Raw genomic sequence first — 16,689 nt, 5'->3', positions numbered from 1 at the left:
GAAATATATTTCTTTAGCTTTAGACTAGTCCCGGGACACTTGTAAAGCAAAATGGAGAACACAATTGTGTTCGTGAAAGTCTCCCCTTTCTACAGTGAGGTCACATTACTGTAGTTTTAGCTCAAACTGTGCAGACGCTACAGACAAACGTTGGCACACCAGCGTTACCTAATTCAGATGAGTCCCGTGGGGTTTGTGTAGGTCGTAAAGCAAAACGGAGAACACTATCGTGTTCGTGAGAGTCTCCTCTTTCTACAGAGTGTTCATAATAGTTTGTAACTATTTGGATGCTACAAACACATGCGTGTTTGGATTGAGACGCAGCCCATGGAAAAAAAACACATCTCCAGCTTAAACTGACAGATTTTGCAGTGGATTCTTTGTATTGTGTTACTTAAATTGACACACCGGTGTGTCAATAGATTAGGGGGTTTAAGGGCCGGTTTCCCTGACACAGATTAAGCCTCTTAAATGGCCAGTGTCGAAATCCCCTACAATAACCCACGTGTAGCCTACAACATATTCCATTTTATTCACACTTAATAAACAATCAACAAGTGTGAATTTGTTTGGTGACAGCAATACTACAGACAAGACTAATTGTAGGCTTTGACATGGGACACAACATTGCAGTAAAGTAAAATCTAGATAAATATTGTTGAAAGTAGGATACTGCGTCTATTTATGTTCGAAATTTGGATCACATGTAGGCCTATGTAATTAGATTGTAAGGATGTAAGGATAAATATGTATTTAAGTTCTAAATAGTCATGCACCCAAAACATTAACATGCATTGATAATAACCAATGATAGGTGGCTATATTTATGAGCATGTGGTGCCTTCCACTTCCAGAAAAACAGGTCTCAATGCTGTGGTTCTGACTTCAAGTTGCAGTTGTTGGTGAGGAGCAAATGGAGACATTTCCAGTCGACTGCAGTCGAAAGCTCATGACCTGTGATCATTTGGTTGTTGTAAAGGTCATGCAGTCGACATGTAGTTGCAAGTTGGACAAGTTTACACCCACTATGCAGCACACTTTGAAAGGCGGTGACCAACGTTGTTCAAAGTCGTATCAAAACTTGTCCACTCGAACGCGCCCAATGTTTTCAATTGAGCCCATTTCAGCCAGACCTGTGTGTTCGACAGGTCATTACAAACATTTTCGCAGTCTTAATGTTAACAGGCAAAAATGACAGGCACAAGCAAGAGTATTAAAGGGTCACAGGAGTAAAATGAAAGCATTCCAGTGGATTTTGCAACACTCAACCGCAGAAAATAGATGGCTGAAAGAGACAGATCCTCCGGTGGGCTGGGCTTGTGCGTTGCGACTGAAACTAATGACGTATTTTTCTTGGCACGAACTCCGTTATGGTTCGTTGGACAAAGCCTGTCGGGAAATGAATGCCGTTTAAGTAGAGTTTTGGGATAAATGCCGAAGATATGATATGTGGTATACACAGGCTTAGGCGATCTTATACATTTTGTTCTATGAGGTAATCTTTATCAGCTAAAGTGACTTTTTGTGGATTTTGAAGTGTTTATGTCATAAAAAAGCACATAAAGGCTTCATAATTCATAAAGGTAATGTTAACTATCTGATATTATCCATTAGAACAAAACGTATAAGATCTCCTATAAGCCTGTGTTAACTTCAGACCTGATTTTTGGCGTTTAACCCGAAACCCTATTTCTTTCCCCATTCATTTTCCCCATGATAATGGCTTAACAAACCAGACGTAACTAATTTCCGTTTTTTAGGACTACAAACTGGTGAGCTCTATACCGAGGGGACATTTACAGTAAACGAAAGTCAAGTATGACAGAGGATATCGAAACCAAAGCGTTCTAGATTTTTGAATGTTGATGAGATACATTGTCTATATTATTTGAAATGCATAGTGCCACTTTTTTCCCCTTGCCATTCATTGTCACACAACCGCACTTGGTTCTTTATAGATGCAAAACATCTGTACAATCAGACTATTTACATTATCAGAATACTTGTATGTGTTTTGAAAAAGTTTTGGCAGTAAAAATGTGTATCTTGTAAGCCCTTATATTCTTTTTTAAATACCTATTCTGTATTGTACTTCAGAGTCTATACTTTTCTTTTATGAAAAAGGAGCAATAATCTTGCATGAATGGGATGAGAAGTGAACTGTTTGGACCTGCCTATTAGAGACAACCAGGAAGTAAGAAGAGTGGTGAATTTGCCTGTGTGTAGAGCTCCTTGCATACCGGTTGTGGAAGTGGGTGAGACAACGCACCACAAACACTGTCTGGCAACATGTCTCGACCTAATGGCAAGTACCATGACGCTCTTCATAATAAACTAGCATTAGATAATAGATAATAATTATATGACTGCCTATGTAACTCATTGATGAGAGAGAGGATTGGGGATTTGAAATGAAAATATGAAAGACAGACAACTCTCTTTGCTTTCGTCTCGTTACTTTCTCTTTTGCCATAGTGAAATTCAGTTTATTGTATACCTGACAACTATTATCAAATGAAGGATTGCGTAATACAACTGTAACTAGATTAAATAATACATATCAGAGTCACATTCAGGAATATAAGGCTGACTTTAACCCAGTCATAAATGATTGTAAAGGAAACATCGTAGTTACTGGTAATGACAACTGAGTGAACTGATGAGTCATATACTGAGTGTACAAAATATTAGGAACACCGGCTCTTTCCATGATATGAACTGACCAGGTGAATCCATGTGTAACCTTCAATCAGTGTAGATGAAAGGGAGGAGACAGGTTAAAGAAGGATTTTTAAACCTTAGGGAAATAGAAACATGGATTGTGCATGTATGCCATTCAGAGGGTGATTTGGCAAAAACAAATGATTTAAGTGCCTTTTAACTTTTATGGTAGAAGGTGCCAGACCCACCGGTTTGAGGGTGTCAATAACTACAATGCTGCTGGGTTTTCACGCTCAACAGTTTCCTGTGTGTATAAAGAATGGTCCACCACCCAAAGGACATCCATCCAGCTTGACACAACTGTGGAAGCATTGGAGTCAACATGGGCCAGCATCCATGTGGAACGTTTTCAACACCGTGTAGAGTCCATTCCCCCACGAATTGAGGCTGTCTAAGGGCAAAATGGGGTGCAACTCAATATTAGGAAGGTGTTCATACATTTACTCCTTATTTGTTTCTGTGGAAACCTCACACATTAATTCAGTCTTGTAACTACTGTTGATAGGAGACTTCATAGATGTTGATGCTGTTGTGGCCAGACATAATCTGCTTTTATTGTGCATAGATTACAGATTGGATTATAAAAGTGTATTAAGTGCCGCTCCTCAATGTAACAACATTTAATTGTTTGCCCTGAATATATACTGCTTCAACAGTGTAAAAGAGATGCCTTCATGGCAAGGTCTCCCTAACATGTATGTCATTTTAGGTACTGGGCAGAGTAAGAAAGATTGGGACCTGTCTGGTAGAAAACTGAAGTCCGTCCCTCCGATTCTCCTGGAGCATGCTGACGAGGTCAGAAGGTTGGACCTCCAGAGGAACAAACTGAGACAGCTCAATTGGATCTCCAACCTGGTAAACCTGAGAGAGCTCAACCTCTCCAGGAATGAGCTGGTGGACTTTCCCCTGGAGTTTAGATCTTTGAAACTTCTGGAGCGGCTCTACATGAACCAGAACAACATCAAGGTCATCCCTGAAGATGTCTTCCCTCATCTGGGGAAGCTACAGTTCCTCAAGCTCAGCACCAACCGTCTGGCCAAACTCCCGGTGGACCTGAGTCAATGCCACAGCCTCAGCTACCTCAACCTGTCCAATAACTGCCTGAAGGACATCCAGGCACTGGTGAGGCTACCTAAACTCAAGGAGCTGTTTGTAGAACGGAATAGCCTGACCGAACTTCCAGCCCAGCTGTTCCAGAAGGGGAACTCGGAGCTGACCCTGTTCAAGGCCACAGGGAACCCGCTGAGGACCCCCCCAGAGGAGGTGTGTGACGGAGGAGTGAGGGACATTCAGAGCTACTTCACCATGATGGAGGAGGAAGGCCCTGACACACACACCACAGCCTGGACAGTCAAGACCATGTTCCTGGGTTCCTCCATGGCTGGAAAGTCCACGCTGTGTCGTAGCCTGAAGCAGGGGGGGCCTGTGAGGGTAGATGAGGAGGACAGAACGGAGGGGATAGAGATCAGTGAGATGGATATGGAGGGGATCCGGTTCCTATTCTGGGACTTCGCAGGGCAGGAAGAATACTACCTGACGCATCACGTCTTCATCACCCCCAGAGCCCTCGTTATCCTCGCTGTTGATTTGGCCAGGTAAACATGGCAGTTGATGGAGATCACTGTGCACACGTGTTAATTTGTGGGAGACTGACATTTGTCATTTATCAGTCTTTTACAGTCTTCTAATATTTTCATCAACAGATCGTTTCGAAGATCACTAATGTTTTATTGATAGTACAGTATATTGATGAATATACTGTAGTTTGTTGGTTTTACTGACTTGGGCATGACCTTGCCTTACATGTCAAAATGTATCTTTGTAATGTCTCAGCTACAACATGGAAGACCCCCAGTCTTACAAAGAGAAGGTGTGTTTCTGGATCAATAACATCCAGCTTCGCGTCCCTGCCTCTGTGGTCTTACTGGTGGGTACTCATTGTGACCAGTGTCAAGACCAAGATGAGGTGAGGGAGAAGAAGAGACACATCGAGGAGAATGTTCGAGTCATGCTCAAAGAAAGGAAGGAGGTTTTACAACTACAGCAGAAGAACCTGAAGGGCAATACAGACCCCTCTCTGTTTTCTGAACAGATGAGCGAACTTGACCGGCTTATGGAGTATCATTTACAGGTATTGTGTCCTAATGTCAGTGTTGTAAAGAGTGTTTGCTCTTTGAAATGGCCTAACATTTGATCTGCAAGTATATGAATGGGTTTCTAATGTGTTTGCAGGTCCTGGAACTTGTACCGATTGACTGCACTATGCATGAGGACATTGTCAAGCTCAAGGAGCACATTGTGAGGCATATCTTAACAAAGGATACATTCCCATGTGCTGAAAGGACCCTGCCCAAAAGCTACAAAGAAGTTGAGTTAGTCATTCATGACCTAGTGAAACAAAACCAAATACCTCAACACGGTAAGTTATTTAAAAAAAACATTTAAATCCCTTGTTAATGGCTTTTGAATTGTAATTTTATAATTGACTTTCTCAAGTTACTGAATTGAAATGAAATCAACTTCAACCCTGTTAATTGCATTTTTAATAATTATATTATCAATACTGACATATGTCCATGTTAGGACAGTCAAATTGTGCTTGTCCTAATATCGACACAATGAGGTAGGTACCGCATTATAACTAGGTCACATTACTCTAATCAGACGTCTCTTTTCCTCAACACCAGGAATAGTTTATTTTGATGACCTTCTGAGTGACCTCATTCTGCACCTTGAGTTGGGCGAGGAGAACGTCCACTCCATCCTACGCTACCTCCATCGTATCGGCATCATCGTGTGGTACGAGGAGATCCCTGCTCTGAAGGATAGGGTGTTCGTTCAGCCATCTTTTCTCATCTCACTCTTCAAGGTGAGACCTGAGGGTGACGGAAGGAAAACCTCTAAATTAGTGATCAACGATACTTGGTCCAGGAGAGCTACAGGGGTACGGAGGCTTTTTGCCCAGTATTTGACAAATGCATACTCTCAATTAGTTGAATCAGGTACTTTTGTGCTGGGCTAGAGCAATACCTGGTATTTCCTGTCCCTGTAGCTCTCCAGGATTAGGTTAAGTGTGCTTTGAGTACATTGGCATACGAAAGTATTCACCCCCCTTGGCATTTTTCCTATTTTGTTGTCTTACAACCTGAAATTAAAAATGGATTTCTGGGAGGTTTGTATCATTTGATTTACACAACACGCCTACCACTTTGAAGATGCAAGATATTTTTTTCATTGTGAAACAAACAAGAAATAAGCGTGCATAACTATTCACCCCCCAAAGTCAATACTTTGTAGAACCACCTTTTGCAGCAATTACAGCTGTAAGTCTCTTGGGTTATGTCTCTATAAGCTTGGCACATCTAGCCACTGGGATGTTTGCCCATTCTTCAAGGCAAAACCTTTCCTCCTCCTTCAAGTTGGATGGGTTCCGCTGGTGTACAGAAATCTTTAAGTCATACCACAAATTCTCAATTGGATTGAGGTCTGGGCTTTGACTAGGCCATTCCAAGACATTTAAATGTTTCCCCTTAAATCACTTGAGTGTTGCTTTAGCAGTATGCTTAGGGTCATTGTACTGCTGTAAGGTGAACCTCCGTCCCAGTCTCAAATCTCTGGAAGACTGAAGCAGGTTTCCCTCAAGAATTTCCCTGTATTTAGCGCCATCCATCATTCAAGACATAGCGTTTTCCTTGATGGCCAAAAAGCTCAATTTTAGTCTCATCTGACCAGAGTACCTTCTTCCATATGTTTGGAAGTCTCTCACGTGCCTTTTGGCGAACAACAAACATGCTTTTTTTGGCGGGGCCACTCTTTCGTAAAGCCCAGCTCTGTGGAGTGTACGGCTTAAAGTGGTCCTATGGACTAATAAATCCAATCTCCGCTGTGGAGCTTTGCAGCTCCTTCAGGGTTATCTTTGGTCTCTTTGTTGCCCCTATAATTAATGCCCTCCTTGCCTGGTCCATGAGTTTTGGTGGGCGGCCCTCTTTTGGCAGGTTTGTTGTGGTGCCATGTTCTTTTCATTTTTTTAAACAACGGATTTGATGGTGCTCTGTGGGATGTCTAAAGTATCTGATATTCTTTTATAACCCAACCTTGATCTGTACTTCTCCTCAACTGTCCCTGACTTGTTTGGCGATCTCCTTGGTCTTTATTGTGCCGCTTGCTTGGTGGTGTTGCAGACTCTGGGGCCTTTCTTTTACTGAGATCATGTGACAGATTATCTGACACTTATATTGCACACAGGTGGACTTTATTTAACTAACTATGTGACTTCTGAAGGTAATTGGTTGCACCATATCCTATTTAGGGGCTTCATAGCAAAGGGGGTGAATACATATGCACGCACCACTTTTCCGTATTTCATTTTTGTCATTTACTTAACCAATCTGGACTATTTTGTGTATGTCCATTACATGAAATCCAAATAAAAATCCTTTTAAATGACAGATTGTAATGCAACAAAATAGGGAAAAAGGGGGGTGAATACTTTTGCAAGACACTGTAGGTGGCACAATTAAGTCGCAAAGTGAACATGCTGTAATCTATTTGAATTACAGTGTATTTAAAGTATTCTCCAGTACGGTGTCCATATCAGGACAACATCATATGTCCATGAAAGTTGAGCCAGAGTCACTCTGACTGCTGTCCTAATATGGACACCGTACTCCTATTACCAACGTCTCTCCTTTCTACTAACCCAGACCATCGTGAGGCACGACCTGGTCAAGCAGATGGAGGCCATCCCCAGAGACGAGCTGCGGAAAGAGGGCAACCTATTGGTCCACCGGGGCACGTGGGTGGATGACTTCAAGGAGAAGGGCACCCTGCACAACGCGGCCACACGGATCCTGGTACGCAGAGAACTGAGGCGGCTGCAACTGGACGATGAAGATCTGGTGGAGGAGGTGGTGGGAAGTAGGACTAAGGAGGGGACGCTACTTAGCCTCCTGCAGCACTTTGAGGTCTGTCTCCCGGCTAAGGTGGGTAGTCCCCTGAACCCGGCGGCACCGGAGTTCAAACCCGGGGAGAAGCAGTGGAAGTCATCCAACTTGGCCAGGGGTCATCTGGACGGAGCATGTCTCTTCCCCAGCTACCTGCAGGACAATCAAATGGTGGTGCAGATGTGGGGAGAAGACAAGCTGGACGATATAAATGTCTGTGTTTACTTTCTACCTGAGATCCCTCATGGCTTCTTCCACAGGTAGCATTGGAATCTAGTCTACCATTTCATTGCCCTGATGTTTCACCTTAATTGTCACAAATGTTCCTAAAGAAATATTTATGTGCAGTTTATATGGTTTTACAAGTAAACTATTGATAGATAAAATATGTGGTTATTTACGACATTTATTTGTATTTCAGGCTGATCATCAAGACGTGCTCCCTGTACCCGACTCACTGGATAGGGAAGGACCACTGCCTGCTCAGCTCTGGAGACAAACTGGTGCTGATGAGAGAGAACAATAAAGATGGAGACAATAAAGATGGAGATCAACACATACAGATTCGCTGCAAGAGACCTGAGACCAGCGGTACAGTATGCTATTCCTCTATTTCATCTGGAGAGGCAAATTAATGAGAATATAGGGGTAAATTCAATCAGTCAGCATAGTAAGAAAAGTGCTCATAAGGACCAGCTGATCACTTTTAGTTTAAATAAGGTCACATACTTGGTGTTCAGAAAAGACGTTTTCAAACATTCAAAACATGAAACTGAAAAAAATGTCTTTGAAGGGCGACTGCGCTTCCTGATTTGGCCTTGTTTTTAATCCATGCTTATTAAGAAATGGCTGAAGGCAACTAAGAGTTGTCTTGGGGCGTGGTTTGATGTGAGTGTGCAGTTGAGAAGTTGACGATTTCTCCTTTCCCGACTGACTCGCCATCTCAAGATAGTCAGCTAATTCAGTTCTATGTGTAGGTTAAAGCCTGCGCTTACCTTGTGTTTACCCATAGCTGGGCTGGGCTCCCGAGTGGCACAGCGGTCTAAGGCACTGTATCTCAGTGCAAGAGGTGTCACTACAGTCCCTGGTTCGAATACAGGCTGTATCACATCTGGCTGTGATTGGGAGTCCCATAGGGCGGCGCACAATTGGCCCAGCATCGTCCGGGTTTGGCCGGGGTAGGCTGTCATTGTAAATAAGAATTTGTTCTTAACTGACTTGCCAAGTTAAATAAAGGTTAAATTAAAAAAATTAAAAAAGCTGAGTCCAGCTACCTAGCATAGCTTGGTGATAGCTGCAGCTGGCTATCCTATCTAGCTGATATTTCTCTGTCAAATCAATTATGGCAAGCGCCAGTGTCTGGAATGTGTTTCATAAGACACCCGCTCTACAACGCCTTGCTACGAAAGAAGCTTGCAACTTAATGTCGACGTTTCATCACATCATGTATATGTTATGATGAAATAGATATTCAAATTCATCCTCGTTATGTTGTTTTTATTGTTTTTATTTTATTTTTTATGTTATGTTCATCTTTCATATGTTACATTGGAAACGATAGCAACTACTGCGAGTTGAATGCCCGCGGTCTTCAGTCAGTTCAGCTGTCCTACAACACACTATTCTATAACTGCCTAGTTTTGTCTCATCTCTTCTTATGTCCACTGTCAGATTTTTCCCGGGATACAAATCCCAGAACTAATACCCCTACAGGTGTTGGTTACATGTGGACATTGCACAAACATCACCCTGCTTGAGTGTACATGCAGAACAGTGTTCCTGTTAAAGAAAGACAAAACATTTTCTGCTGTAAATATCATATTGATGTTCTTATAAAGACAGTTTACCTAACAAATCAAAGTCCGGTGTGTTTAGAGTACAACGTCAGCTGTGTAAGCAGAACTAGAATGGCATTTCTATGTTCTATTTCCCAAAATGTAAGGTTTGGCTGTCTAACACACTAACATGCACAACTCTCTGGGTGAGGTTCTGTCTTCAATTCTCCAGGGAGTGATGAAGACCCTTCCGTTCATGTAATGTATTACAGGTTATGGACATGTGCAGTCGGCAGGGTTGGACAGTAAAGGATTAAAATATAAAGGATTAAAAATAATAATAATGGTCACTGTAATCCGTTACATTACCAGCAAAAATATTGTAATCCGATTACAGATACTTTTGAATAACTAGGTGATTACTTCGAGGATTACTTTTAAATTCGTACAAAATCTTTGACACTTCTCTGTTTTTCTCAATGACGTTCAAATCAACATTGAAAAAAGGAGCAAGTTTAAGTTTGTTCCACCTGAGCGTGTCTGACCACAAGTCCATCATGATGACACACCAAATGTGTTTGATGGATCGCGGGAAAAGAGCAGGAATAGGTTATTGTAGGCTACAGTCCAAGTTATTTCTTCCAATGGTGCGACTGCTGTCGGCATCCAAAGATTATCCAACTTGAATAAACGCTTGGAGGTAAGGACGACAGCAGTGGTGTAGTCTATGGCGATATGGATGTCACTTATTATTATCTACGGAGTGTGTCGATGTGAATCACACTCCTGCTCTCTCATTTAGCCATTTGCGCCTTTCGGATTGTGGTTGGTGTGGATGGCTGTTCACAAATCTAAATGTATATTTGAACCCAATAATGGTTGAATTCAAGAGGTTTAAGCTGCCTATCAATCACTGTTTTTGAAACCAGTGGACAGCCAGTGAAAAATGCGCTCTTGCAACAGCTGCATAGTGGGGATCCCAGCCTATGGAATAAAAGTGGGGCTTTTATTGCTCAATCTAATTCATGCTGATAAAATAAATTAATCCATTGGCCTAATGGACACATGCTGAAACTAGCACACTTTTGATAGACTTAAAGGGGCAATCTGTAGTTGCTACATCTGTTTTTGGGACTTATAAAATAATTATATGTATATATATATATATATATATATATATATATATATATATATATATATCCTTTGATTCCTTAATTTCACCTCATGAGCTTAGTTGTCACACTCCACTGTCACACTCCACACTCCGTGAGGTCGGGCACTGATGTTGAGCAATTAGGCCTGGCTTGCAGTCGGCGTTCCAATTCATCCTAAAGGTGTTCGATGGGGTTCAGGTCAGGGGTCTGTGCAGGCCAGTCAAGTTCTTCCACACCAATCTCGACAAACCATTTCTGTATGGACCTGAACCCCATCGGGGGTATTGTCATGCTGAAACAGGAAAGGGCCTTCCCCAAACTGTTGCCACGAAGTTGGAAGCACAGAATCGTCTAAAATACCATTGCATGCTGTAGCGTTAAGATTTCCCTTCACTGGAACTAAGAGGCCTAGTCCGAACCATGAAAAACAGCCCCAGACTATTATTCCTCCTTCACCAAACTTTACTGAAGTTCGCAGGAGAGTCAATCATTTCCGGAGGAAACCCCACCTCTTTGATCCAGGAAGAAGATTGATTTAGATGCACTAGAATGTTCCACTGGATGTCATAAGGTGAATGCACCAATTTGTAAGTCGCTCTGGATAAGAAACCAAAATAAATAACATTTTGGTCAGATGAAACACTCAACTCGTCGTTTTGGAGGACAAAGAATGCTGAGTTGCATCCAAAGAACACCATACCTACTGTGAAGCATGGGGGTGGAAACATCATACTTTGTGTCTGTTTTTCTGCAAAGGGACCAGGACGACTGATCTGTGTAAAGGAAAGAATGAATGGGGCCATGTATCGTGAGATTTTGAGTGAAAACCTTCCGTCAGCAAAGGCATTGAAGATGAAACGTGGCTGTGTCTTTCAGCATGACAATGATCCCAAACACATCACCCAGGCAACGAAGGAGTGGCTTCATAAGAAGCATTTCAAGGTCCTGGAGTGGCCTAGCCAGTCTCCAGATCTCAACCCCATAGAAAATCTTTGGAGGGAGTTGAAAGTTTGTGTTGCCCAGCAACAGCCCCAAAACATCACTGCTCTAGAGGAGATCTGCATGGAGGAATGGGCCAAAATACCAGCAACAGTGTGTGAAAACCTTGTGAAGACTTACAGAAAACATTTGACCTCTGTCATTGCCAACAATGGATATATAACAAAGTATTGAGATAAACTTTTGTTATTGACCAAATACTTATTTTCCACCATAATTTGCAAATAAATTAATTAAAAATCCTACAATGTGATTTTCTGGATTTTTTTTTCTCATTTTGTCTGTCATAGTTAAAGTGTACCTATGATGAAAATTACAGGCCTCTCTCATCTTTTTAAGTGGGAGAACTTGCACAATTGGTGGCTGACTAAATACTTTTTTGCCCCACAGTACATGTCCTGGAAAAGTTGACAGATCTTGTAACTATTAACTTTGACAGAAAACTTAGCTAAATAGATAGAATCTTGAAACCGTGGAGAGAGAAACACCTATCCATTTAGAGGTAGATTACCCTGGTTAATTATTTTGTGATTTCTCAGTTTACGTATTTATTCATGGCTCTACCAACTCCAGGAGAATCCTTTTTCAAATCATGCAAGAAAAAATATTTCTCTTTATCTGGAATGGCAAACTAGATAAAGTAAACAAGATTATTTATATAACAAGCATGAGTTTGGAGGATTAAAACTATTCAATATTAAGGCAATTAAACCTCTCTCCATTGTACTGAAATTGTACCTAAATCCAAACTGGTCTTCCAACAAGCTACTAAGAGATTTGGGCTCTGCCTTTTTGTAGATTAAAACCCTCACATTTTGGATTGACAATGGATCCTCCTTTTTAAATTAAGTTATTGGCTACAATTTAAATGTCATCCTCCAGAAAAGACCGATCTAATATTAAAGGCAATTAAAATGGCTAATCTTCAATGTACTGATAGAGAAAAAAACAAGTGTTTCTTAGGAAAAATGTACAAGAAGAGTATAATATTTATGAAGTCCGGTAAAATTGTCATACAAGCAACTAAGAACAGTGTATGGAGTTGTATGCGCAATACAAAATTAGAACCAACTCATAAAAGTCTAAAGTTCTGCCATATAATTGGAATCGAGAATTCCTTTAAGAAGAAATTAATCAATTAGTCTGTCTGCCACCCATTAAAAATCAAATAATGGCTTAAAATTATTAGTATGAATTGAAAAATGTATCAGTCTCACTTAGTCAAAAGGTTTGACAGATTGATGTATAAAAGTCAAGTCCGTTGGGAACAGGTCTTTGATGTCCCAATACCTTGGCATTGGGCTTATAAACTGATGTATAAAACAACAATTGACTCATCAATCCATTAGTTTCAATTGAAATTATTACGGTATATAAAATACTTGCTATAAACCGAATCAATACAGCATCTTTTTCTGGTACTGTCCATCGCTGGCTCGCTTTTGGAGTCAGGTCCAGGAATGGTTGTTATGTCATAATATCAGAGTTCAGATGGACCTGCAAACTGTATTGCCAGGAGATCTGAAAAAACACGACCAATCAATGGGAAATATCATTACACTCTTGGGTAAAGTATTTATTTTTAGGGCAACATTGGTAGAAGTGTTACAGATAGGGAGGTTCAGGACCCTCATAAGACATCACAGTAAAATGGAGGGATGTATTGCCAAAAGAAAAATGGCATTACACTAGGAAAGATGGGTTAATCTGTGGACATCGGCGGGTTGGAGTTAAAATCAGAATAGCATTATCCTGGGAAAGATGGGTTAATCTGTGGACATCGGCGGGTTGGAGTTAAAATCAGAATAGCATTATCCTGGGAAAGATGGGTTAATCTGTGGACATCGGCGGGTTGGAGTTAAAATCAGAATAGCATTATCCTGGGAAAGATGGGTTAATCTGTGGACATCGGCGGGTTGGAGTTAAAATCAGAATAGCATTATCCTGGGAAAGATGGGTTAATCTATGAACATCGGCGGGTTGGAGTTAAATCAGAATAGCATTATCCTGGGAAAGATGGGTTAATCTGTGGACATCGGCGGGTTGGAGTTAAAATCAGAATAGCATTATCCTGGGAAAGATGGGTTGAACATCGGCGGGTTGGAGTTAAATCAGAATAGCATTATCCTGGGAAAGATGGGTTAATCTATGGACATCGGCGGGTTGGAGTTAAAATCAGAATAGCATTATCCTGGGAAAGATGGGTTAATCTGTGGACATCGGCGGGTTGGAGTTAGAATCAGAATAGCATTATCCTGGGAAAGATGGGTTAATCTATGGACATCGGCGGGTTGGAGTTAAAATCAGAATAGCATTATCCTGGGAAAGATGGGTTCATCTGTGGACATCGGCGGGTTGGAGTTAAAATCAGAATAGCATTATCCTGGGAAAGATGGGTTAATCTATGGACATCGGCGGGTTGGAGTTAAAATCAGAATAGCATTATCCTGGGAAAGATGGGTTAATCTATGGACATCGGCGGGTTGGAGTTAAACTCAGAATGAATGGTGGATTGGTCGCTGTGGGTGAAAATCCAACACTTGCAGAAAGAGAATATTAGGAACACCTTCCTAATATTGAGTTGCACCCCCTTTTGCCCCAATTCGTCAGGGCATGGACTCTACAAGGTGTCGAAAGTGTTCCACGGGAATGCTGGCCCATGTTGACTCCAATGCTTCCCACAGTTGTGTCAAGTTGGATGGATGTCCTTTGGGTGGTGGACAATTCCTGATACACACAGGAAACTGTTGAGTGTGAAAAACCCAGCAGCATTGCAGTTCTTGACACACTCAAACCAGTGTGCCTGGCACCTATTACCATACCCCGTTCAAAGACACTTAAATATTTTCATGCCCATTCACCCTATGAACGGCACACACACACACAATACATCTCAATTGTCTCAAGGTAAAAAAGAAAAAAAAATGTATTACCTGTTTCCTCTCCTTCATCTACACTGATTGAAGTGGATTTAAAAAGTGACGTCAATAAGGGATCATAGCTTTCACCTTGTCAGTCTATGTCATGGAAAGAGCAGGTGTTCCTAATGATGTGTACACTCAATGTACAGTATGTATAATTTAAATACATGTACTGTATTTGTGAGCGGAAATAGCTGTAAGTAGCAGTAGAAGTATTGTTGTTCATTTGTTTACTCCAGTCAGAGGAGGAATGGTAGGGTTAGAGAAAATAAATGATGTAGAAAACATTTAATAAAATAAGGGGGATTCGAAATGATGCAAACAGTTACATTGATAGAACCCCTGGAATACCACAGTTGATCTACGAGTTGATTATGAGCTAACGTTACCTAGCAGGAATCAAACCTGTCTTCATGTGCACCACATATCTGCCTCACATTTACACATTAGGGAGAGGTTATGTATTTAGCTAGTTACATCAAAGTATCATAGCCTAGTATCATTGCGATAGGCAATCAAATAATGACATGTAGCTAGCTAGCTATAAACAAAATGTAGCAATTTACCAACAACATTCCAGTCTCAGGTTTGACGGTAAACAGCCCAAGTAGAAGCTAGTTGGATGTAAATCCATAATCTACACTTCTCAAAATTGCTGAACAACTTTATGGAAAGCCATTTGTACTAGAATAGCTATTTTCCAAGTTCGTTTTGCGTGACCTGTGCCCCGGGTGCACGGGGTTCGCTCTATTTTTACCATTCCATTGGTCCTCCTAAGTAGAGGTCTTCACCCACCTGGGGCACCGAGCCATGGAAATCGAACTCGCGGCAGTCTTCTCACAGAAAACACTGCACCACAATGTGTTAATAGGCCAAATAGGACATGAATTGTTCACATGATTGTAATACAAACGAAACCCTCAAGTACAGTAAGTCATGTCGCATTCACTAACCAAATTCCATTTTGGATGAGACTTCATAAACCAAAATTATACTATTTACACTTTGTAGTTCATTTGGAAACTATAATAAATGTTTCTGACTCATGTCGATGCCATAGACCGTTTTCAAAAAGAGAAGTTGGTTTTCAAGGGCAGATGACATTTGAGCTCAAACTATGTAGTTACGCTATGAAAACAAAACATTTAGTCCTAATGAGGAAAAACATTTAAAAGTATGTCATTAAATGTGTTGTAAACAATTTCATCTCATTGACATCAGGATATTTCTCTTTTTGTCCCGAGAAGAGTTCCGTCGTTCTTGGGATCTCTTCCTGTCGGTGATGAAAAAGCTAGTGGAGCTGTCTAGACAGTGGCCTGGCCTATCCCAACATGTCCACACCCCCTGTAAGGAGAAAGGTTGCACAGCCTACTTCGTCTGGAGAGACTGGCAGAACCTCCAAATCTCAGACATATATGAACTGTAAGCCAAATGTATCTAATGTAATTGTTATTTGTCAATGCACAACTGTGTAGTTATTATATTCTTGCACTTATTTCAAATGATAATTATGTTGTTTCTCTACCAATATACTATTAAAATACTTTTAAAACTGAAGTGTGTGTGTTGAACAGTGTGCAGGAGGAAAAACAACTCTGCCGAAACGGACACACGCGACGGACCGAGTTGCTTTTCCCAAAAGGTACAGTATGTTTTTAATCTTAAAGTAAGAAGGATTACCTACCGTTTACAATTAATACTTCCCATTCAAATTCTTTTTTTTTTTTTTTTTAGATCCTGTTGTCAACAAATCTAAAGGACAATGACCAGAACCAAGAAAGCAGAACTTCATCAGAGGGAAATGTTTTCTCTTTCAGTGATGTCTCCAAGTTAACTATCTTACTATCAAAAATCTTTTTCTTATTTGCAATATCAAAATCTTCACTCCTTGCAGTTTGGGTTTAGGTTTGAGGTATCATTTATAAATAAAAGTGCACAGAGGGAGCAACCATATTCATGTTTCTCTCTCAATATTATGAAAATATTACTTTTCATATCCTACCACAGGGCAGCGCTCTTGATCCATTCAGATTTTTTTTTAAATACTGAAATACACCTACACAGAACTGTTCATTGCAGTCCAGATACACTTTTTGATGCCTTACCCTGACACCAAATAAATAATTTCAAGTCCCTGACATGACAGAATCCGTTTTTATTTGTAATGTATTTAATT

General features: G+C 40.9%; 1 protein-coding gene across 1 annotated transcript; it reads left to right on the top strand.

Moving 5' to 3' along the window:
* Positions 1-2,124: 2,124 nt before the first annotated feature.
* Positions 2,125-16,651, top strand: si:ch211-210p4.6 (malignant fibrous histiocytoma-amplified sequence 1 homolog). The gene is made up of 10 exons (XM_035786491.2): positions 2,125-2,305; positions 3,431-4,316; positions 4,555-4,852; positions 4,954-5,140; positions 5,409-5,590; positions 7,425-7,924; positions 8,086-8,255; positions 15,761-15,935; positions 16,088-16,155; positions 16,248-16,651. The coding sequence occupies exons 1-10, from the start codon at positions 2,290-2,292 to the stop codon at positions 16,277-16,279; spliced, it is 2,514 nt and encodes an 837-aa protein (XP_035642384.1). The 5' UTR covers positions 2,125-2,289; the 3' UTR covers positions 16,280-16,651.
* The last annotated feature ends 38 nt before the right edge of the window (positions 16,652-16,689 follow it).

This window comes from Oncorhynchus keta, chromosome 14 (assembly GCF_023373465.1).
Source record: "Oncorhynchus keta strain PuntledgeMale-10-30-2019 chromosome 14, Oket_V2, whole genome shotgun sequence".
NCBI lineage: Eukaryota > Metazoa > Chordata > Actinopteri > Salmoniformes > Salmonidae > Oncorhynchus > Oncorhynchus keta.
Note: the sequence above shows the minus strand (reverse complement) of the source record. Positions and strands in the feature narration are given on the sequence as shown.